The sequence below is a fragment of the Glycine max genome, chromosome 13, assembly GCF_000004515.6.
Source record: "Glycine max cultivar Williams 82 chromosome 13, Glycine_max_v4.0, whole genome shotgun sequence".
Taxonomy (NCBI): Eukaryota; Viridiplantae; Streptophyta; class Magnoliopsida; order Fabales; family Fabaceae; genus Glycine; species Glycine max.
In genome coordinates this window covers 42,944,572-42,967,289 of record NC_038249.2, presented here as the reverse complement: position 1 = coordinate 42,967,289, position 22,718 = coordinate 42,944,572, and the positions used below count along the sequence as shown (strand labels likewise).

Below are 22,718 nucleotides of genomic sequence, written 5' to 3'. Positions count from 1 at the left end.
TTTATGAATAATTTAAAATTTTGAAATTTTAAAACTGAATTTTAAACAACTATAAAACTGGAATTTCAATTTCCTTCTAAAAGATGAGAAATTAGAATTCTGGTTTCCTAAATTAATGATCCGGTGTGAGCATAAAGGAACACGTGTAATTAGCACATCAATTATATTTTTTTTTTCATTCATTTTTTTCATTCTCATAATTTTAATTTTTTTATCCAAACACAAAATTTTAAAAATAAAAGAATTTCAATTGAAGTATTTGAAATTTTTAAAATTTAAAATTTCTCAGAATTTTAAATTTTTCCATCCAAACACATTCTTAGGTATCTTTTTATTAATGATTAATTTTGACAAAATTTGACACAAATAATCTTGATAGCATATAGATACAATTTATTAATAAAAATTATATTTTAGATCAAGTTATAAAATAATGTACTAGTTAATTAAATTATATCGGTGTAATTTAATTTCTATCCTATTTTTAAATCTTTGATGAGACGTGAATTTGAATTCAATTGTAACACTTTTTTTTTCACACTTTTTTTATGCAATTTCAACATACCAAATTAGAATTTGGAGGTTAAACTTGTAAACTTTGAGAAACTATAATCGTGCAATTATGATTATGAAAAATTCAATTCGTACAATTAAAATTTGAGAGATTAATTTTTTTTTTACACTTGCTATACCTAAAGGATCATAAGTGTTCTGTCTAAAATAAGAAAAGGACCACAAGTGTGTAACTACTGTGTAAGTAAGCTTTATTACATTTAGTATTGGGGTATCATTTATACAAACAAGTGAGATGTTGCTCGGTCTTATTCTTCTATCTTAACAAGGTTAAATACAACAATTTTTTAAATCTTAAATGTATCATCTTATAATTTTTAATTTTTAAAAAATATTATTTCATACAATTTCAAAAATTATACTAATAATTTTTTAAGAAGGGCATTAGAAAAGTTTATGATATAATCTATCTTATTCTTGAAATTTTAATTTGTTTACCAATAAGTCATTGATTTAAGTAATATTGAACTTAATTTCTTTCAGTAATTTTTTAAGTTTAAGTTTTATAGGAAAAAAAATATGATAAAAAATAATATCTCATTAATGTCAGTTAGGTTTTTTTTTTTTTTTTTTTTAAAGAAATTAATCAAAAAGTTTTTGTTTGTTTTGTTAAGCGACGGTGCAAAGCTCAAGTCAATAATCAAGCTGAAACGCAGCGTCGTTTAGGAGGCAGCGAGCATTTGGTATTGCCGTATTGGTGACGTGGCTCATCGTGACATGCAAACTGCCACGTAACAAAACAAATCTTCGTCTCAAGCAAAATCAAAATCTGAAGTCTCTTTCATTTCTAGGGTTTCAAACGCTCACAAAATTTCTTCACAGTAATTGAATCAACTACTTTTGGGGATTTCGTAATCTAGTTATCCATTGTTGCTGCTCCCGGATTACAATGCCGCCTCCTTCCAAATTCGTGGAAGGCGAGGAGTTGGGAAGCCCCACCAACAACCTCTGGGTCGGAAATCTGCCGCCGGAGGTCATAGATTCCAATCTCATGGAACTATTCGCTCCGTACGGTTCTCTGGACTCACTCATCTCCTATTCCTCGCGCACCTTCGCTTTCGTCTTGTTCAGGCGCGTCGAAGACGCTAAGGCCGCAAAATCCAACTTGCAAGGCGCATGGCTCCGTGGGTTTCAAATCAGAATCGAGTTTGCCAGACCGGTTTGTCAAAACTGAAAATATTTTATTTTATATTTTATTTCACTATGTGGCTTTGTGTTGAGAATAATTAATTAATTAATTTAATAAATAAGTGATTGTGTGTTTCAGGCAAAGCCGTGTAAACAATTGTGGGTGGGTGGTTTTAGTCCCGCTGTTGCGAGGGAAGATTTGGAAGCCGAGTTTTGGAAATTCGGTAAGATTGAGGATTTTAAGTTCTTTGTAGACCGCGGTACTGCGTGTGTTGAGTTTCTCAATCTGGATGATGCTGTTCGGGCCATGAAAGTCATGAACGGGAAGCGGTTAGGTGGAGGCCAGATTTGTGTAGACTTCCTTCGACCACAATCTACGAGAAGAGTAATGCTTTAGTTTTTCTTCTTCTTAAATTCAATTACCTGTTATGTTACAAGCATCCTTATGCCTCATGGTTGTGTCTGTAAAATTAGTCTCAATTTGGTTAGTGCCTTAGTGGGCTGTGGTTGTTTTAAACTTATGTGGAATGAGAGGGAGGGAGGGAATCAGGTTTGATAATCTTTACTCAAATGCTACCAAATTGAATTGGTGTATGTGACGCTGTGAAGATCATAAGGTTGCACTATCTTACGAGTTAAATAGTAAATCTTTACAACCTTGATCAATATTCCATATTTCAGTAGCTTTTTAAATTTTAGTAATTATAATAGAGGACTTTGGTTGCTTTAATTTAAAGCTTTGTCTGATTTCTTCAATGATGTTTGTTGGATGTGAGCTATGCCAGCTTTGATCTATTTTCATGTTTGATATAGAAATTGTTGAATTGGGTTGTTTCCTTATAAACCTTTCTAAGCCTTAGTTACTTTTTTTTTGCTATTTAATATTTTCTCTTCTGCCTGTTACTCTCATGTAGCTAATGTTCCCTTTACTGATTTCTATAGGATTTTTTGGTTGATCATGGGCAGTTTCAGACTAGACCACAGGTTAGAGTCCCACTAACCTAACTGCATTTGTGTTTTGTCCTCTTTATATGTCTTTGGATAGATGTTATGTATTTATGTTTTGGTTAGATGATATATAACTCTTACTTGGAACCTTATTAGTGTTCCTTATAAATGCTCATTCTTGTGTCACAGCATTTACAACCTTCAATTGGGAGGAATAGTCAACCCAGCAAAATTTTGTGGATAGGTTTTCCTCCTTCTTTTCAAATTGATGAACAAATGCTCCACAATGCCATGATTTTATTTGGTGAAATTGATAAAATCAAGATTTTTCCTTCTAGACATTATTCATTTGTTGAATTTAGAAGCACTGATGAAGCTCAGCGTGCCAAAGAGGGTCTTCAAGGACGGCTTTTTAATGATCCTCGAATAACGATTATGTATTCAAGCAGTGAGCCGGCACCTGGAAAAGATTACCCTGGCTTTTATCCTGGAGGTAAAGAGCCGATACGTGATGGATTAGTTAATGAGTATCCATTTCGACTGCAACAAACAGATGTATTTGGTCATAATCGTCTGATGGTTCCAAATAATTTTCCTGGACAATTGCCACCCGGACATAATGTCCCAATGGGACCTTTTGGTTCTCAAGGTCTTGAACCTCTTATTTCCGGTCCTGATTTTAATGAGATGGGTCCAAGCTGGAAAAGGCCATCTCCTCCTGCCCCAGGAATGCTTCCTTCTCCTGTGCCTGGTTCTGGTATTGGGCCTCCTACAAGATCCACCTCTGGTGCATGGGATGTACTTGGCATAAACCAATTTCAAAGAGATTCTAAACGTTCGAGGATACATGATGCTTGGCTCATTGGTGATGCTCCATTTCCTTTAAGGTATATAGATGACCGTGGATTAGGACTAGAACAACCATTTGCAATTGATCCAGTTATTGATGGAGGTGGTTCTGGTCCAAACAGTCACCTTGGTCCAGTCGGCACTAGGATCACATCTGGAGTACCTGATTCTGTCCAACCTGATATTGATCATATATGGCGTGGAATTATTGCAAAAGGGGGAACTCCTGTTTGTTGTGCTAGATGTGTGCCTATTGGAAAAGGGATAGGAACTGAGATGTGAGTATAATTTTCCTTTTGCTTGAATGTCTTGGTCAAATTTTAGAAATTCAAGGGATTGGATGAAGGAAATTGTAATCATCCTTAGAATTGTTATTTTTATCCCCTGTTGGTTTCTTTTTGCATTTACATTTCATTGTTGCTAGCTTGGTCCTCATGCAGCATATAATTTTTTCTTTATTGTGCGAAATGTTTACCTTAACATGAATTTTTATTGTTTTGTGCTGCATGCAAGCTTTTCGGTTGTATATTAATGTTCTTCCTGTCTATGACTGGGAAGCATAGTGTGTTTATTGTTCTTGGCTTCTTGCATATTGTTCGTAAAAATAATGTTTTATATCTTTTTTTCTTCGGAAAATACTGATTTTTAAGTCATCTTCTTTTGATTCTCCATAGTCTCGTGTTCCTGAAGTATGGTTTAATATTTGTGGAAAAATTATGGTTTACACTCTCCAAATCAAAGTTTGGATGGTGCAAACAATAATCCAAGCGTATACTTAATGTTTTTGTTAGGGCTTTGGATAACAAATTATTTTGAGGGTAATTGCTAACGGTTATCACTTTGTTCACACTATAAAATCTGCATGTGTGCAAATGGACATTTTATCCTTCTGTATATCCTTATGCCCCCACCCATTCTTGTTTTTCCTGCATAATGTTTTGATGTCCCTCCTCTATTTTGCTGCTGTAATTAAAGTTTGTTCTGTGCTCTTGCTGCAGTCCTGGTGTTGTAGATTGTGCTGCTAGGACTGGATTGGATATGCTAAAGAAGCACTATGCTGATGCAATTGGCTTTGACATTGTTTTTTTTCTTCCTGATAGCGAAGAGGATTTTGCTTCATATACTGAATTCCTTCACTACCTCAAAGCAAAACATCGTGCTGGTATTGCCAAGTTAGTTGATAACACCACTTTATTTTTGGTACCACCTTCTGATTTATTGACCAAGGTTTTTAAAGTCACGGGACCTGAACGTTTATATGGTGTGGTTCTTAAATTTCCATCAGTTCCAAGTAGCACATATATGCAACAAGCAATGCATTTGCCTTCACCCTCTACTCAGTATATGCAACAGATTCCCCCTTCACAAGTTGAGTATGGTTCAATATCTGCAAAGGAGGAACAGGTTTTACCAATGGATTATAACAGATTGTTGCATGAGGATTCTAAGCATCTTCCAAAACCACTTCATCCGGCTACAAGTGTCCCCTCTTCATCTCATTCTGTTCCTTCTGATTATGCTCTTACTCATACTGCTTCTGTATCCCAAGCTGGAGTTACATGGACACCTGAACTTATTGCAAGTTTAACTTCTTTACTCCCTGCAACTACACAATCATCAACCCCTGGCGGTCAAATGGGAATGGCTGGTCCCTCTACTGTGAAGTCACCTTTTCCTTCTGTTGCACCTAATAATGGAAATCAATCTCATTTGTGGAAACAAGATAAGCAAATTGCTGATCCTTCTAGTCATCCTCCTCAACAGTTTGGGAGTATTCATAATGCTCAATATCAACCTTATCCACCTGCATCTTCTACTGACAACCCTGCTCAAGTGGTCTCTGGCAGTTCTCGTTTCCAAGATACTGCTTCCAGTCTTAAGCAGCTAGGTGCTGTTTTGTCTACACCCATGACTAATTTCATCTTACCTCCTCAAAATGGACAGGTAGCTGTGTCCCTTCAAGTCAGTCAACAGTATCAGGAAGTCCCACACGGCACTGAGAAAGGCTATGGAGTGGTTCAGGGAACAGATGCCTCTGTTTTATATAGTTCTAAGGCGTTCCAACAACCTAATAATTTTATTTCCTCATCTAACCAAGTTGCCAATGCTGGATCACAGCAACAATCTGTGATACCCTATACAGTGGACAAAGTTAATTTAGGGCCCACAAATCAGCAACTTCAACCTGCGTTATTTGGAGTTGGCCAGGGAGTGTCAGAATTGGAGGCTGATAAGAACCAGAGATACCAGTCAACACTACAGTTTGCTGTCAACCTTCTCCAGCAGATACAACAACAGCAAACACAAGGAGGGCATGGGCCAGGAAATCAACAATAAGAATTGTTTTCTGTAAGTAATTATCCTATCACTAATTCTTTTAAATGAAGAAATCCTTTATATCATAATAAAATTAGGTTGATTATTTTCTTCACATCTTGGGATTGTGATCATATTGTATTATTTTCCCAAATCAGTTAAGCCATAGGTGTAAACTACATTGCTTGTGACCTGTGGCATAACTTGATTGCAATTTTTTTGGCTAAATTATCTCTAGGTTCTAAATCTGAAAAGTATCTAGTAATGTGAGAAATATGTAAGTCTGAGAGTTTGACCTAAAAAGGATAAATTAAGCACTCTTTGGCAAATGCCTGTGTTGTTATCCAGTTCTGTGAGGATTGAGGGTCTTTGGGAACAGGGTAATTTTAAGGGGTTGGGTAGGGAGGGACTTGAGAAAATGCAAGGCCTAACTTGTAGATCTTGTTAGCAATTTTTTTCAACATTTTATGTTTGTATTTGCCTGTGACCCATATTCTTGTGTTCTCCTGAAATTAGATCTATGATGCTCTCCAAGAAACAAATAAGTAATTATTTGCATATAAACGGGTAATCCATCTCATTTTTTTGAGTAATTGCATTTCCCCTATATGGAATACTAGATTTATTCAATATAGAATAACAGATACAATAGTTTGATTAAGATGTCAACTATTGTAATCTATAATTCAATTTGGAACTGTGGCTATTACCTCAGCATAAATGAAAATGGACCTCAGAAAATGGAATGCCCTCTAGTTATGATGATGGCATAGATGAAAATTCTATAAGCAACAAGTTAGCTCACCTTTGCAAGTTGATGTGTTCTTTCAGGAAAGCATTCTATGGGAAAGAACTTGGGTGGTTCTGCATGCTGTTTTCTTCCTAATTTTGTGTGCAGGGAAATTTTTAATCTCTTTAGCAACCAAAAGGGTCATTTATGTAGAAATTTATTTTATTCTCTCTCTTTTAAGTTTTAACCGAGAAAGGGTATTTTTTTGGTGACTAAGTATTATGTTGCTTTTTCATTTTAATTTTGACTGTGGATTAGTTGGACCTGAATATTTGTTTCTTTTCTCATTTTACAGACATTTCTCAGTTTCTTCTTCTGCTGATGGTGCTACTACTATGATGCCAAGGGTCTCAGTTATTGAAGATGTCTGCTATTGGTTTTTTTACTAGGATAATTGGCAGGCTTGACTTTTGGCCATATAGGTCATTTTCTATATTTATCTTTTTTCTTATGGTATCCCCTTTATTACTCGTAATTTTCTTACCATTTTTTACCCTGAATGAATGCTATGTTTTTGACAAAAAAATTAAGATTTTAATTATTTGCTTTTATAACATTTTTATATCAAGTTTACTTATTGGTTCTCGTAATTTTCTGAAATGGCCAACCAATGTTGGTTATTATATCAAGAATGGGTACTTGAAGGTAGTTTTTCATCTTCACTTTTCTTACCACAAGTTCTGAAAAACTTGTTCTTTGTTTCAAATATTATATATTTTTTTTCTAACTCATGTTGCCATATCTCCAGAATACGAATACAAACCACTTCTTTTCCCATCACTTCCTCTCTACTGCACTTTTATACGCACAATTTTTTGTGCTATTGTTTAGTTTTTTTTTTGGTCAGCCAGTGCTGGCGTCTAGTTGACAGAACAGATTTGTGTCTCTCTTTTGAGTAGTTCGCTAACTGTTTTTTTCATGGCTATTTAAAGTGGGATGGCAGTGTTTCTCTTCCCATGGAATCACATGCATAAAAGTTTTCTAAAATGCATTTTAAATAACTTGGATTTCTCCGTTCAAATTATGCTTCCCAATTCAGTCCTATTAGTAGCTATCTTTCCCACTGACACTCTTGCTGAATTATTGTAGTAAATACGCTTATAAATGACTCTTAATGTGCCATTCTAACCCGTGGTCTGTAGTATGTAAGTGTTTATTCTTTCTTTGGTCCATGAGGGCCAGAACCTTTTACTGAATCCATGTTGTGAAACTATTGATACAAGTTTTATATGAACCATGTGAAAACCCCAAAGCCACCCATTTTGTTGGGAGAGTCCAAGGCCGTATAAAATCCCATGTCCGAATCCCATGCTTTCAATGCATGTCTCAAGTCCACTATAGCTTGCACTTGGGTCATAATATTCCATTACACCTGGTGACTTTCACGTGAGCTGGTTGTACACTAACACTTTGACTAGTCCTGGGCTCCTGGGCTCGTGAGCTGGTTGTACACTAACACTTTGACTAGTCCTGGGCCCTAGGCAAATACTACTATTCTAGTATCACCACCCTTGATGCTCATTTGCAACTAAGAGATGGTGGAAAGCTCTAAAGCTCAGTTTGGATGAACTTCTCAACAAGGAACTAATGATGAAAAATTTAATCTGTAGAATGTAAAATGAATATAACTTTTCCAATTTGTTAAAATCAACTTATGCGTCGCAACGACTTTGGAAACTTTCTCATTTAACTACACAAGTTGAGCTGCATAAGTTGATTTTCACTTGTAGGAAAAAATTGATTCAGTTTACTTCATTAATTTATTTTATTTTCTTTGCTTTGTTGGAAAGTCACCTTAAGTGCGGTCACACATGGCCTGCCTTAATTGCAACTTTGAGGGGGTTTGTTTAGTAACACATTGGCAAGAGATATTGCTTAAGTAGAACTTACAAAGTTTAGGCATTGTAATCCTCGCCTCCCAAGCCGCCTTTGTGGAGTTGAGTTAAGCCCTAATCCCAAATTTTAAGTTGTTATCAGAGGCTTCCTTAGAACCATTATTGGGCAACTTGCATTGCCACATTCCAAGCCTATATGGCATTGGGCATGAGGGGTGTTTTGGAAAGCCATCGTAATTGTGGTCATTCTTGGCTTGCCTTAATTGCAGCCTCTTTGGCTGCCTTAATGGCGGCCTCTTTGGGTTGCCTTTAATTGGAGCCACTTTGGATGCCTTAATTTTGGCCTCTTTGGGTTGCCTTTAATTGCAGCCACTTTGGACTGCCTTAATTGTGGTCTCTTTGGATTGCCTTAATTGCAACCCCGAGGGGTTGTGTTTAGTTCCACATTGACTTGAGATATGACTTAAATAGAGGGGGTCTATTTAAATAGAACTTATGAAGGTAGGCTTAAATTATAAGACGCTTGAGAAATTTATACAAACTAGCCTCAAGTCTGATACCAATTTGTTAGCAATGGATGCTTAATAATAGAAGAATGGAGGTTATATGTATCTACGGGTGCAATGCTTACAATTGGGTTATATATATTTGAGATAAGCAACATAAACTAACCAAAAACAGGAAAAGAACTCAAGGTAAAAAGATGAACTTCTGTGTAAATACAGAAGCCCACAGCCCTCTTAGTCTCTCTCCTAGCCTTCCTACCTTTTATGCCTTATTTTCCCTTCTATATTTCTTTCCTCCATAATTCTGACTCCAGAATGTTAATTTTGCCCACTGGCTTGTTTGTTACCCTCTTTTCCTCCTTCATAATTGGACCTTCCAGTGCATGACCTTCAACTGGCTTGTAGTGCTGTTTTACTGCTCCCCTTATCATTTTCATTTTTTTTTTTTTAAACTTCTGCACACAAGCACTTGCTTTCCTTTTTCCAAGCAATATATACTATAGTAACTGGAAGAGGTCTATCCGGGTCAGCATAATTTTCTAGTATGTGATGAGTTAATTTTATAGAACAACCTAGCCTACAAGTTACAACAGGCTGTATTTAATCCCGTTGCCACTTCTCTATAATGCCCCTCCTCCAATGGTAAGGTTTGCATTTTTAATTTTTCTTTCTATTCTTGGTAATCTCATTAGAGATCAAAAGTGGATTTTTTTTTTTAAAATTGAAAATGAATGATCCTGTCACAACTTGGGTTCCCCACATATTATGCCCAATATGTCACCGATGGGTAACCATCAGTTATATATATATATATAATCCTTTTTCTTGTCCTGTTTTGATCAACACCATCTGTTCATTGTTTTTGAGTTTTCTTGCCGTTACCATTTTTACTTTTGTTATAATTACATCTTCCATCTACCGCTACATCTCACTTAGTAGTTCTTGTTGCCTTGTTATAATTACAACATCCAGTTTCTAAACCTCGTTCTGTTTCAAGCCCTTTTCTTTTCCCTCCTTCATTTGGGATTGCCAGTCTGTTTCACTTGCTTGAAATCATAGTTATCAGACCCATAATAGTGGTGTGGAGCAGCCAACACCAAAAATGGGGTAGTAGATGGTAGGATGATCGATAAGCCAGTACTTTTTACACATTAAATAGTTAATACTATATATATAAATGCTCAAATATAGAAAAATATTCAAAATTTATAATTAATAAAAACTCAGTACCTAAACAAAACATACAAGTAGATAGCAACAAATATCAAGGAAACAAAGAAAATTAACCCTCAAGAAAAAAAGAAAATTGATAGTGGGTGAAAGAAAAAGAGGAAAACATCAAAAAAAGAAAGGAAAATAGAAGTAAAAGAGGAAGCAAAAGGGAAGATAAAGCACAAAAAGAAAAAAAAAACCTGAAGGAGTGGAAGAGAAAGAGAAAATCAGATGTGGGTTGCTGGAAAAGTTAAGGGGGTTGCCAGAAAAATGAGTTGAGCTGGGAGAGGTTGTGTCGCATGAAAGAATGGAGCATTAATTCATGAGGGTTTTTCTCCTTTGAAGCCGATGCACTAAACCCCCCAATAACCCACTATCGATCAAAACGTAAGGTCATTTTAGGGGTTTGATCTGTATTTCACAATAGTACCTGCTCTGCCTCTGCTATTCCACTCCAAGGTAGCGGCTGCAATAGTCGCATTATTAAAGTGCGACACAACAGTCTCGCCGTAGCGACCTAGGGCTAGGATGCGGCACTATTTGCCGATGTTGATAAACAGCTTGAAATGCATTATTATTCTGTTAACTAATTGGGAAAATATGGCACTATAGCGGCTGTGATGGTCATCATTAAATTGAGATGCAACAGTGAGAATACATTATCACGTAACTCTAGTTAGCTCTATATGTTAAGAGAGCAGTGTTAAACTGACTCTCAGTTGGAATACAATTAGTTAGTTACAACTGTATACAGCTGTCAGTAGAATAAGCTCTACTATAAATACACCTGGTAACCTAGGGCTTGGATGCACCGCTCTGGCACTATAGCGGTGCTATTTGCTGCTATTGATAGCATAGCTTTAAATCTCATCATTATTTTTTTAAATTGTAAAATATATGGATGCTAAAAATTTGTTGTGTTCCAAAAAGAAAAGGTACTGTGTCTTCTTGTAGGTAATTAAAATAAAATTTGCAGGCGTGTGTTATTCCACTGTCGGATAGCAGTGTGTTCAAGTTGTATCTGAATTTCTGTGTACAGGTGAAAATAGTGCGGGTGCATCCCTGGTTATTACATATCTAGTAATTGTAAAAATTGTCATAAAATTGGCCATTGATCAATAAAATTATGCAGTTTATATCCTGTCTTTTTTTTTCATGTATAGTATTGATATGAGGTATTTACGTTATAAATAGAACTGGGATCTTTTCATGTATAGTATTGATATGAGGTATTTACGTTATAAATAGAATTTCACTGTTAGTTGTAGGGTGGCATTTATTTTCTATCCTTTATTGCCTATGTACTTTGAGGACACAACAATTTGCACGGTCCCTTTCTATGTTTGTCTCTTATTCATAATTTTTTCTGATTGCAGTTACAACACATTATCTATTAAATTCCCTGGAATGCTGCTTGCTAAGTGTACATGTTTCTCTCCCTTGCCAGCTTGGTTATTCTTGATTTGCTACATAGTCACTAACATTTCGAAAGCCTTGTCCAGGTATGTTAAGAAAATTGGCAATGTTATGTGCATAGTGATGTTAAATTCTGTTCATATTTATGCTGTTCTGTAGTAAATTTTTGTTCATGGCAACCATATATGCTGATCTATAGTCTGTCAAATGGTGCAGATTCTGTTTAAATCCTGTTATATATATATATTTGGTAATGTGCTTTAGCTTTTCATATTGATTGATAAATGTTAAAACATTTAAACCTAGGATACATAATTTCTTGTAGTAGAATTATAGGTAGTGTTTTAGGATTTTGATATTTTTTTTCTGCAAGCATCTATGGAAATACATCAACATTAGCCCTGTATTTGTGGGAATGATTCAATTCAATGGTCGTTGGATGATTGATGTTATAGTTATATTTATCAGTTTGCACTTCCTCTTCAGTCTTCAGTGAAATACATTATGTTTTAGGTTAGAAGCAATTGCTGTTTTTGTGCATTGCAGTTGAATTGTCATCAATAAGATGGGGATTGTCTGTTGAACTTTAGTTCTGTTAGTGGTTAGGAATCTTATTGATAGGGAGAATTGACAGTATTTGGTCCTTCGGAGAATTAGTAAGTATTTATAATGCTCCCTCAAAATATGTGTACAGGACACTCCGTGGTAGAACTATTTCATTAAGTGACTTTGTCTCAAATATGATTTCACATGATAATGGATACATCGACTTTGTAGTATGTAACAATCCCCATCGTACACATCTTAGAATGCTTGCATAATGGTTAAGATGAGTCTAGTAAATACCTCATTTCTAATAGACCTACTTTTGCTTATTTTTGTGCACTAGCATTAATTTTGTCCATTATCTTATTTCTGATTGGTTTAAATTTTATTTCTCTTAATTCCATCATATGCTGTTTCATTTTCTGTCTCCAATATTTGTCATAATGTTTCTGTATTTTTTTTTTAATTGCATTGATACCAATGTTTTGACATAAAATGTCATATTACAAATATCCTGTACAAATAGTTCAAGACTCAATATCTGTGCTTGAACTTCACTATACTGCAATGCATGATGATAACTTGTTTTAAATGCTGTTTCCCATTATTTTTAAGATGTAGGCTTTAGAGCACTTTGTTTGCCCTAGAAGGTTAATATTAGGGTTGGGATCTCAATCACACTATAACTTATTTCACTGATTTGTAATTTGAACTATGTAAGGATCTTTAATGTGCATCCAAAGATTATGTGAAGACACTTTCTGTTCAATATTGTAAATTTAGTTGGCGCTATTTACTGCTTTACCAGCTATCATACTCGGGGATCGGTTATCAGAAAAATTTTGGTACCAAATGCCAATTCTGACTTCCCCTTGTTTCTCCTACGCTTCCTTGTTATCACTCTTTCATATCCAATAGTGAGAATACACAATTTATATTCGGGTTTGGACTATTGAAGGGTTTTAATTGTATTTCTTTCTATTCTGAATATAAAAAATCTTTATATTACTCGATTCGCATTCAATCTACCAACTGTGAATCTATCCTAATCTACCTACTGGCTTTAGAGTTTCGAGGATAGGGCTTTTAAATTGATTAGAAGCTTACGAAAATTTCCCTCCTAAACGTCCTTGTTAATTTTTTGTTCATTTTAGGAAGACACGTTAGATGAAAAATACAAATCCTTCTATCTCCACTTTCGATGTTTATGGGCAATGCGTTAATATCCACGTAATAGCAATAAATGTGTATGATTTGTCTTGTATTCAACCTTGTAACTCCTAAAATAATAAAGGATAACTTTCTTTTTAGAGATAATAAATAAAGACTAACTTAATCAAGGATGATTAATACATATTCATAAGAAAAGTCAACACCTGGGCTGAACTTTTGCTCATTAAATGCCCCGAAAAAAATACTAATGGCTATTGAGAACTTATGATTAGATTTGATTACGTACGTTCTTAGTAATGTTCTATCCTCTGATGCCTTAAATGCAGATTAATGTGAATAAAATAGAGGCATTGCAATTCCATCTGTAATGCTGGCCCAGATGGATTCTGTTATTAATGCAGGCAAAATTCAACAGGATAACGTTTTAAAATGAAAATTATAGTACATAATTTTAGTATTTATTTGGTCTCTCTCTCTCTCTCTCTCTCTCTTTCTCTCTCTCTCTCTCTCTATCTATCTATATATATAAGTGTAGAGTTTGTTCTATACCTAATGTCGAGTATCAGGTGTTTTGACAATTGATGATTTCTTAGAACATGATTACTTTGATCCTATTTTAGCTTTATGATCCCGAAATTTCAATCTATTCTCACTAGCGTTTGGTGAGCGCACAGCACCTAGGAATCTTGTTAAAAGAAATTGTAAAATTTTACTTCAAAACAATTCCTGCTGCTTGTACACATTCAAAGTGAGAAACAAACTTCCAAGTTTATTCCCATCGTCCATTACATTTTCAGATTTTGTGTTCTTGTGTCTACAAGGATGGATGGGTGCTAATAGTTGCAAAAGAGTGTTGAGTGCATTAGTGCAAGGTACTTAGTATTAAAACCATGTTTTTCTGCTCCCGATTAACTTTTTGCTACACCTGTCTGAATCTCTCAAATATTCCCCAGAGTATGAACACATTTTGTTTATTCCTTTTTATTTTTAAAATCCCATCCAAATCATGAATTATAAGGTAAGTTCTGGGCTCAATTAAAGTATCGTAACGTAAAACTTATAAACGGATAAGCTGAGTTAAAAAAAATTGATGGTAAAACTTCTACTTTGTGTCTCCCAACTTCATTACGGATGTATCCTTTTGTTGCTGTTTCTGTGAATCTTATGACATGTGAGTAGAATATTTTTCATCACGTTTCATTACGTATGCCTTAGAGATTCTGATGTGGTGCAGTGCGATTGTTAGTAGTTCAAAAATATATGAAACGATGCAATAAATTACTTGCTGGGACCTTGTTGACATAATTTTGTTTGCATCGAGTGAGTTGTACGGAAAACCTCTGCTAATTCGGTTTTTGTATTAATGACGAGTATTTCATGATTAAATGGTAGAAGTATTAAAATCTGTAAACATTTCGACTTATTAAAAGCCGTTTAGCTGCACATTAATGGGCATGCAAAGGAGTGTGATAGCAATGTTGTGACCTTCAGAACTTCAATTAGACTCATATTATGATATTGTAGGCCCAAATTTGCTAATGCCATCTGGTTTGCCTTTTCTTTTGTTAGCTTTTTTCATTTTTATTAACCCCTCTTTATTTCAGCGTGTTTTTTAACCCAGATAATAATTTACTACGAGTTCCTTTTTTTTATTGGCCTAAATATTGATTAGTGATAAGATTTACGCCATACAGAAAATGAAATGAAATGAATTATTAACAATAATCGACATAACATCCCAATCGATTCGTTTATTCTCTGTATTAGGTTATTGGTACGTGCGTCTGTACTAAAAGAGATGAATGTCTGTGTGCCGCATGAGGTGACGAGGATCATAATACAATGAAACTGATTATCTTTTAGGTTCGGTAGCCATTACCAATTTTTTATCATTTTTTTTTATTGCTTTCTCCCTTTACCCATTTTTTTCCCATGCTGAATTTTTTTTTTTTTGTTCCTTGCGGAGAATGTTCGCAACAAATTTTAATCTCAGATCCTGCAGTGTTTTTTGTGTTTTGTTTTTCCGAAAGGGGGTTGCGTGCCAGAGGAATTGAAAGCCCATGTGACTCTCTGCAAAGTGCTACTGTAACAATTATTTTTTAAAAAAGGAAGAAAAATCAACGTTTCGGTGATTACTTACCTAGCGTGTCGTTTACTTTGGTTGGGAACCACGTGATTACAAATAAAATATTTTTCAAGCATTGACAAGTATCAATTATTATTATTATTTATCCAGAGGAGCTTGCTTGAAAAAGACTAGTAGCATATAATTGGCGTTCAGCGCAAAACTAGAGCTGCACATTAGCAGTTATTTTTTAAAAAATCGGCTATGGATAATGGAACTATAATTTTTATTCAAAAAACGAAGATTTTTTAGGTATTTTTTAAAGTTTGCCATTCTTGGAAGATTAGCAATGTCGTTGTCCCATTTTTTTTTTTCGGCGTGAAATTCAATTTTCATAAATAGAATCGAGCGACTAAGTATAATTATAATCTTCTGTGGATTCTGTAGCTAAATTCAGCAATCAACGCTTGTCTGGTAAACAGTAAAAGCTTTTATAAAAAGCATTTTTAAGCATAAAACTAAAATATGTTGTTTTGAGTTTTTGGTATTTTTTTTATGATAACATTTTTAATTATGAGTATAATTTTATAATTATTAAAAGCCATCAGTTTTTTTTTAAATAATAATTTGTTCACATTTTGTTCAAATAAACTTAATGTAGTTTTTCTGAATTTATTGCATTCTGGCGATGTAAATTCACAATCAAAACTTAAAGTGTGCTGAATAAAAGTTTTTCAAAGATGTAATCTAGTAAAATAATGCTTCAAAAATAATTAGGTGTCTAATAGAAGAATAAAGTTAATACAACTGTTCTCGAAATTAAAGTAGAATCGATACATTCACAAATGTGTATACATAATAATGTTGTAGTTTTCAATACATTTTTTTTTGTCTTTACTGTCGATCTATTGTAATTCCATATACATAGATGGCAACCCCACAAGTACAACTGATATATGGACTACTTCTTGATTGATGAACTGGAAAGATATGAAACAACTTGTATATCCAAACAACTAGAAAGGATCAAACAAGCGTTTCAAAATGAGCATTCCAAAATAAGATATTTTCATGGTCCTTTCCAATGCTATCAAACTATTTGTCACGTCAACTCTCATTTGTTTTATTTGACTGCCAAAATTAACTTTCAAATTATGCAACTCATATTTTTTTCATCATTAAATATTAATTGTTAATATATTAATTTTTAGGTAAAATTATATTTTTGGTCTTTCATTTTATCTCTAATTTCGAATTTTGTCCCCTAGTAAAATTATTAATGAATTTTGTTTTCTTATCTAATCAAATCAAGTAATGTTGGTTCCCCGGTCCATAATTGAATGATAACGGTCACATGTTTGATTGGATGTCAACTCCATAGAAGATGAAATACATTGTTGTTTTCATTGATCGATCAGAACATGACACGTGACGGTCAACATTCCTTTGTCAGTCAACATTCATTCAATTATGACTGGGGGCCAACATTATTTGATTTGATTAAATACGAGAACAAAATTTATGAATAATTTTACCGAGAGACAAAATTCAAAATTGAAGATAAAACAGATGATCAAATTTATAATTTTGTCTAATTTTTATTAGTAAGAAAAATGAAATGGATAATCTTTTTCTCCTTCTCAACTAACCTTATATCTGTTATGGAAGTCATGTTAACTTACTACCTTAGTCTTCAAGAACCGGTCAATTTTTATTACATATAAAATGAGTGCGCAAAGTTTATAGACTTGCAACATCGGGAGTTGCTTACCAACATTTGTTGATCTATGCTCATCCTCACTCCTCAGTAATCATTGTGACTGGTGGCAAACTCCATTATCAGGGCGATTAAAATGCAACATAGATGCCGCATTGTTCAAGGATCAAAACTATTTTGGTATGGACTTTGTATTATGAATGAATGGAAATATTTTGTGAAAGCTAAAACATCTTGTCAGGTTGGCTCTCCAGAACCAGTTGAAGTGGAAGAATGTGGCTTACTACAACATGCCTTAACATGCATAAAGGATCAGAATCTTAACAATGTTGATTTTGAGATAGATGCTAAAACCATAGTGAATGATATTTACAACACCTCAACTGGATGCTCAGACTTTCAATTCTTAATAAGTAAATATACAAGTGTTGTTTTTAGTTTTCTAAACTCCATAGTGTTTTTTGTTTTCTATTCATAGGAATAGATTATGATCCTAAGAAATTTGGAACATTCAAACACTTTATCCAACCCATTAAGTTTAACTCCCCTGATAGTGAGTTTTGTAAGATGAAATATAAATTATGTCCCTCACAAATTAACTAAAGCGTCAAGATGTGAAATGCCTTTTATTAAAAAAAAAAAAAAAAAGCTATGCCTCACATGAGACATCATCCCCTCTTCCTAATTTTTTTCTATTTAAAAAGTTTGAATAAAACATGGCCTTAATGACGATGAAATATTTTGCACATGAAGCGGGTTAAAAAAATAAACTTCAATATATAAGTATATAAGTATATAAGATAAGATGTGAAATGGCCAAATTGGAATAGGCGCGAGTGTTTTTGATTTTTGACATTATTTTGAGTGCATTCAGATATTTATTAAATATTATTAGTGTCGCAGACAGACAAAGTGAGAAGAGTATGGTCTAATGTCTTGAGCTGGAAGCTTCGGTTTCTCTCCATTTTCTCTTAGGGTTTTCACTTTCACCCATTTCTCTTCTCTTTCGATCTGCGCCCAAAGGTATAACCTCGCATGCATTCGTTCCTAATCCTTTCAAACTCTCCATTCAACCAACTTTAACTTGATGCTGCTACGCTTAATTGAATTCCCAGTTTCCAAATTGTCTTCTCATTTCTTTGTTTTGTTCTGCAGTTAGACATTGCTAGGGTTTTGGAGTAGTGGATTAGCTCTTTTAGGATTAAGGAGTGTTTCTATCTTCATGGATAAAGACAAATCTCTAGGTTTGCCACCTCCGTCTGGACGTTATTCCGGTTACTCGCCCACCAGAAGTGTTTTCAATGTGAAATCTGAGCCGTCGCCGTCGTCATCGTCGACGACGTCGTATCCGCCACTGGCTCTGGGAACCACCAGTTCCGAGTCTAGTCATTTTGGACATGGAATGTCCACGGATTCTAGTGGGTTTAGTCATGATATTAGCAGAATGCCTGATAATCCCCCGAGAAACAGAGGTCATAGGCGTGCTCATTCGGAGATTCTCACTTTACCGGATGATATTAGCTTCGACAGTGACCTTGGTGTTGTTGGAGCTGGTGATGGGCCTTCGTTCTCCGATGACGCCGAGGAGGACTTGCTTTCAATGTACCTTGATATGGATAAGTTCAATTCATCGTCGGCGACATCCACCTTTCAAATGGGCGAGCCGTCTAATGCTGTGGGAGCATCGGCTTCAACGCCGGGGTCAGGGGCACCCAACTATTCTGCAGAGAATGTTGTTTTTGGGACTATTGAAAGGCCCAGAGTTAGACACCAGCATAGTCAATCCATGGACGGGTCAACCACCATCAAGCCTGAGTTGCTGGTCTCGGGTTCGGAAGACATGTCGGCGGCTGATTCCAAAAAAGCAATATCAGCTGCCAAGCTTGCTGAGCTTGCCTTGATTGACCCCAAACGTGCAAAAAGGTGTGCTTTATGATTTCCTGGTGCATTATTTCTCATTCATAAATTAGGCAATATATCACTTGTAAATGTCATGTTTAGCACACTTATTCTCAAATCCATTGCATATTTGTTAACTCATTTGTAGTTTATACTCTTTTGACCAAATTAGGAAGGAACTTAGGATTTAGAAAAAAAAAAATTCTAGAAAATATGCTAGAAATAGAATTACAGATTAGTTATTGAAGATGTATTTATGACAGGAAAGTTCCTCCCTTATGAGATTCAGAAACACAATAGATGGGATGATAAAACTTGAGTTGCAAGAAATGAGATGATGTTGTATAAGGATGTTTTTATCTAGGATCTCTAAAGTGAGGGAAGTGTGTACCTTAAGAAGATTCAATGCAGTTATAACTGTTGTTTATAAAATCTATGCTTGAGGTTTTAGCAACGACATAATTTGTTATACATGTTTGTGTATTTTATCACAATCTCAACCATTGATTTTTTCATCAATGTGTATAACTTCTCTTTATCCTCAGAAGTTCAATTTTTTCTCTTTGTAGGAGCCAACTTCTTTTAACTAATATGTTGTTTGTTGCTAGATGTTGCAATCCTTTGTGGTTGTCTGATTGATATTTATATGCATATTTTTTTTGTCGGCACTCGGCGAAAAACTTGTATATTTATATATGTACGGTAACAACAAGTATAAGACATATTAAAAGCTTTTAGAGGAAAAGAACAAAAAACACTGACCTCCCCCAGAAATCCTCGTGAAAAGGTTACTAAATATTTAATAGTAATTGCCATAAATATAAGATAACCGCTAACAAGAAACCCCGTAACTAACGGTCATCCCAACACAAATGTTATCAGATCTAGAGATATAATAACCAAAATAAATCCCCCAAAATTAATGGCTCCACTACTGAAGCACGTCCCGACAAAAAAGCTTTAACTGTGCAACAGAATCCCATGGGAATTTGGTGACCAGCACAAACAACAAAATGTTGCATTCAAATCAGCAATAAAGTACCCAAATTATCCTCCCACTGACAACAGTCCTCGTGAAATTATCCCTTTCAAAGTCAACCAAGACCAAGATTGATGCATTTGATCCCTTTCTACAAATATGCTTCATCCATAATGCAGTACCAGGCAGAAGTCAAGAATACACCCCTCATCACAAAGCTTAGTTACGCATGCTCTCACCGAGTAAACGAACAGATATCAATATGTCAATTTTTTTATCCAGAGCCAAAGATAGAAGGTGATGTCCTGCAAAATTTTATCATGGTCAAAAAGTGCTTTCTTGAAGACAACCATTTCTTGATCTCCAGATATTCCACACCACCCCTGCTTACATGATCATCTTGACTTCCTTCCCCGTTCTACTTTTTAGATGAAGCTGGTCCCTCAGTTTGCCAGTAGTGGGATGAAGCTGAACTAGGCAACACTGTCATTTCGTTCAGCCAGGAGTAGTATGTGTTCCAGACCTGTGAAGATGCCGAGCATTTGACTTACATGACACTAAATCTAGTTAACTTTATGAGTTATCACAATTAAAGGAAATAGTGAAAGATAGGAAGGCTTAAAGCTCAGTCTTTGAGAGTCTATTAAAAAGAAAATGTTAGCATCCTATAGGTCATATCTCTAATTGGCTATGCAGTAACAGTGTTTTGGATGTACTGACATAGTATGTTACTTCCTAAAATTGTGTTTTGGGTCATGATGATTACTCTGCTTAAAATGTACATTTTTTGGCCTTTTGATCCTCTGTCCAGTGGCCCACACTGAAACACCCCTAGAGTAGAGGGCACAAATGCAGAGTGTGCTGGACCTATTTTGTTTTATCTCTTGAACTTGAAAAATGGAATAACGATCACTGCTTCTAATCTTGTGTAACAGGATATGGGCAAATAGGCAGTCTGCTGCGAGGTCAAAAGAGAGAAAGATGCGATACATTGCTGAGCTTGAAAGGAAGGTGCAAACATTGCAAACAGAAGCAACATCTTTGTCTGCACAATTAACTCTCTTGCAGGTATTGACTTTTGTGCCTATTATTTAGATGAATGGTGTATTACTACTGTAATACCATATCACCTTCCCACTGAAAAGCTAATGGAAGGATTATAATTAAAACATCTTTGTTGATTATGAGCAGAGAGATACAAATGGCTTAAATTCTGAGAACAGTGAACTGAAGCTGCGGTTGCAAACCATGGAGCAACAAGTTCACTTGCAAGATGGTAAGATCATATGTAATAAATGTTTTTTGAAGCTAGTGCTCGACCACTTTTATTGCTCTCCTTTTTGTTACTATCTTTGTACATATCTCTGTTGGCTGGTGAGCTATTTTAAACCATATGATCTTTGTATGTAATATCTTGCTCACAATGGAGTAATACATACATATGTCTTCAATGAAAGTACTAGTGTAAAGCTGGCAGCTAAATTTTTGTGGTGAGTTTCTAGTTTTTTTCTTTGATGAATAAAGATGAAATATACTCTCTTGCCTGAAAGTCGAGTTTCATGATTTTGTCTGAAATATGTAAGTTTGAGCATATGGGAGGTCAACAGTTCATATTGATTATCTCAAATATTATGAAAATTGATTGAATCTTTTTCTTGTAGCATTAAACGATGCATTAAAAGAGGAAATTCAGCATTTGAAAATATTGACTGGGCAAGTTATGGCACCTAATGGAGGACCTATGATGAAGCTTGCTTCTTTTGGAGGGGGGCAGCAATTCTATCCCAATAATCATGTCATGCACACTCTTTTAGCTGCACAACAGTTTCAACAGCTACAAATTCACCCTCAAAAGCAGCAGCAGCAACAACATCAGCATCAGTTTCAGCAGTTTCAGCAGCAACATCAGCATCAGCATCAGCAGCACCAACAATCAAGTGACTTGAAAATGAGAGAAACTTCACCTACTCCATGCCCCAAAGACAATACTTCGTCAGATGTAAATCCTTCTGGAGCCAAGGATTGTTGAGAGTTGAGACTGCTCATTGTCTTCTCTATTTGCTTCGTAGATTTTCCTTTGTCTTGTGTCTTAGTGTGTTTAGCCTTTGTTATATTTTTTCATTCTTAAACAGTACAAATGGTCCTAGTTAGAGATTGAGAATAATACATTTGCATCTTTGGTATTGTGTAATATTAAAGTTGTTTAATACTCTAGTTAATTTCTATGGATATATAGGGGTAGGTTCATGTGTGTTTAGTTTGCCTTAAAAGCAGGGAGATATAGGTGAAGGAAATCGTAGAGGCTGCAAAGGAAAAGGGGGTTTGGTCTGCCCACTGTCTTCTTGGATAGCAAGTCCCCTAAAATGCTATAGCAGGGTGGTGGGGGCAATTATCAGGATAAAAATCATGATGTTTTTGTGTGGGTTTTGCGGTTTTCAGCCCAGGAATTGTGTCTTGTGCCTGGAGGTTGTAGTATAGCTTTGCGTGAAAGTGCTGGGTGGCTGAGGCCTCCGCGGTGGCTATACAATACTCATTTCATGTGTAACAGTTTGAGTTTGTATGCTTCCAGAAGGTATCAGGTTAGAGAGGTAGAACTTATGCGCCTAAGCGTCTGGGTACACCTTGTACACATCCAATGCTTCCTTGCAATGATAAATATCTTTTGTTGTTAAATAAAAAGTAACAATTTAAAATATATCTATACTTTTATATGCTAACAGGCTATTGAAGTATATATTATTAAAATAAATTTATACAATCAGTAAT

General features: G+C 35.1%; 2 protein-coding genes across 2 annotated transcripts; both read left to right on the top strand.

Annotated features, from left to right (window-relative positions):
- The first annotated feature begins 1,326 nt into the window (after positions 1-1,326).
- LOC100810601 (flowering time control protein FPA) lies at positions 1,327-12,872 on the top strand. Its single transcript, XM_041008522.1, has 7 exons — positions 1,327-1,732; positions 1,841-2,086; positions 2,644-2,685; positions 2,839-3,776; positions 4,497-5,847; positions 6,900-7,026; positions 11,534-12,872. The coding sequence occupies exons 1-5, from the start codon at positions 1,463-1,465 to the stop codon at positions 5,833-5,835; spliced, it is 2,835 nt and encodes a 944-aa protein (XP_040864456.1). The 5' UTR covers positions 1,327-1,462; the 3' UTR covers positions 5,836-5,847; positions 6,900-7,026; positions 11,534-12,872.
- Positions 12,873-17,893: 5,021 nt separating this feature from the next.
- Positions 17,894-22,625, top strand: BZIP51 (bZIP transcription factor 51). Its single transcript, XM_003543519.4, has 5 exons — positions 17,894-18,097; positions 18,230-18,997; positions 20,888-21,020; positions 21,144-21,228; positions 21,614-22,625. The coding sequence occupies exons 2-5, from the start codon at positions 18,297-18,299 to the stop codon at positions 21,979-21,981; spliced, it is 1,287 nt and encodes a 428-aa protein (XP_003543567.1). The 5' UTR covers positions 17,894-18,097; positions 18,230-18,296; the 3' UTR covers positions 21,982-22,625.
- Positions 22,626-22,718: the final 93 nt, after the last annotated feature.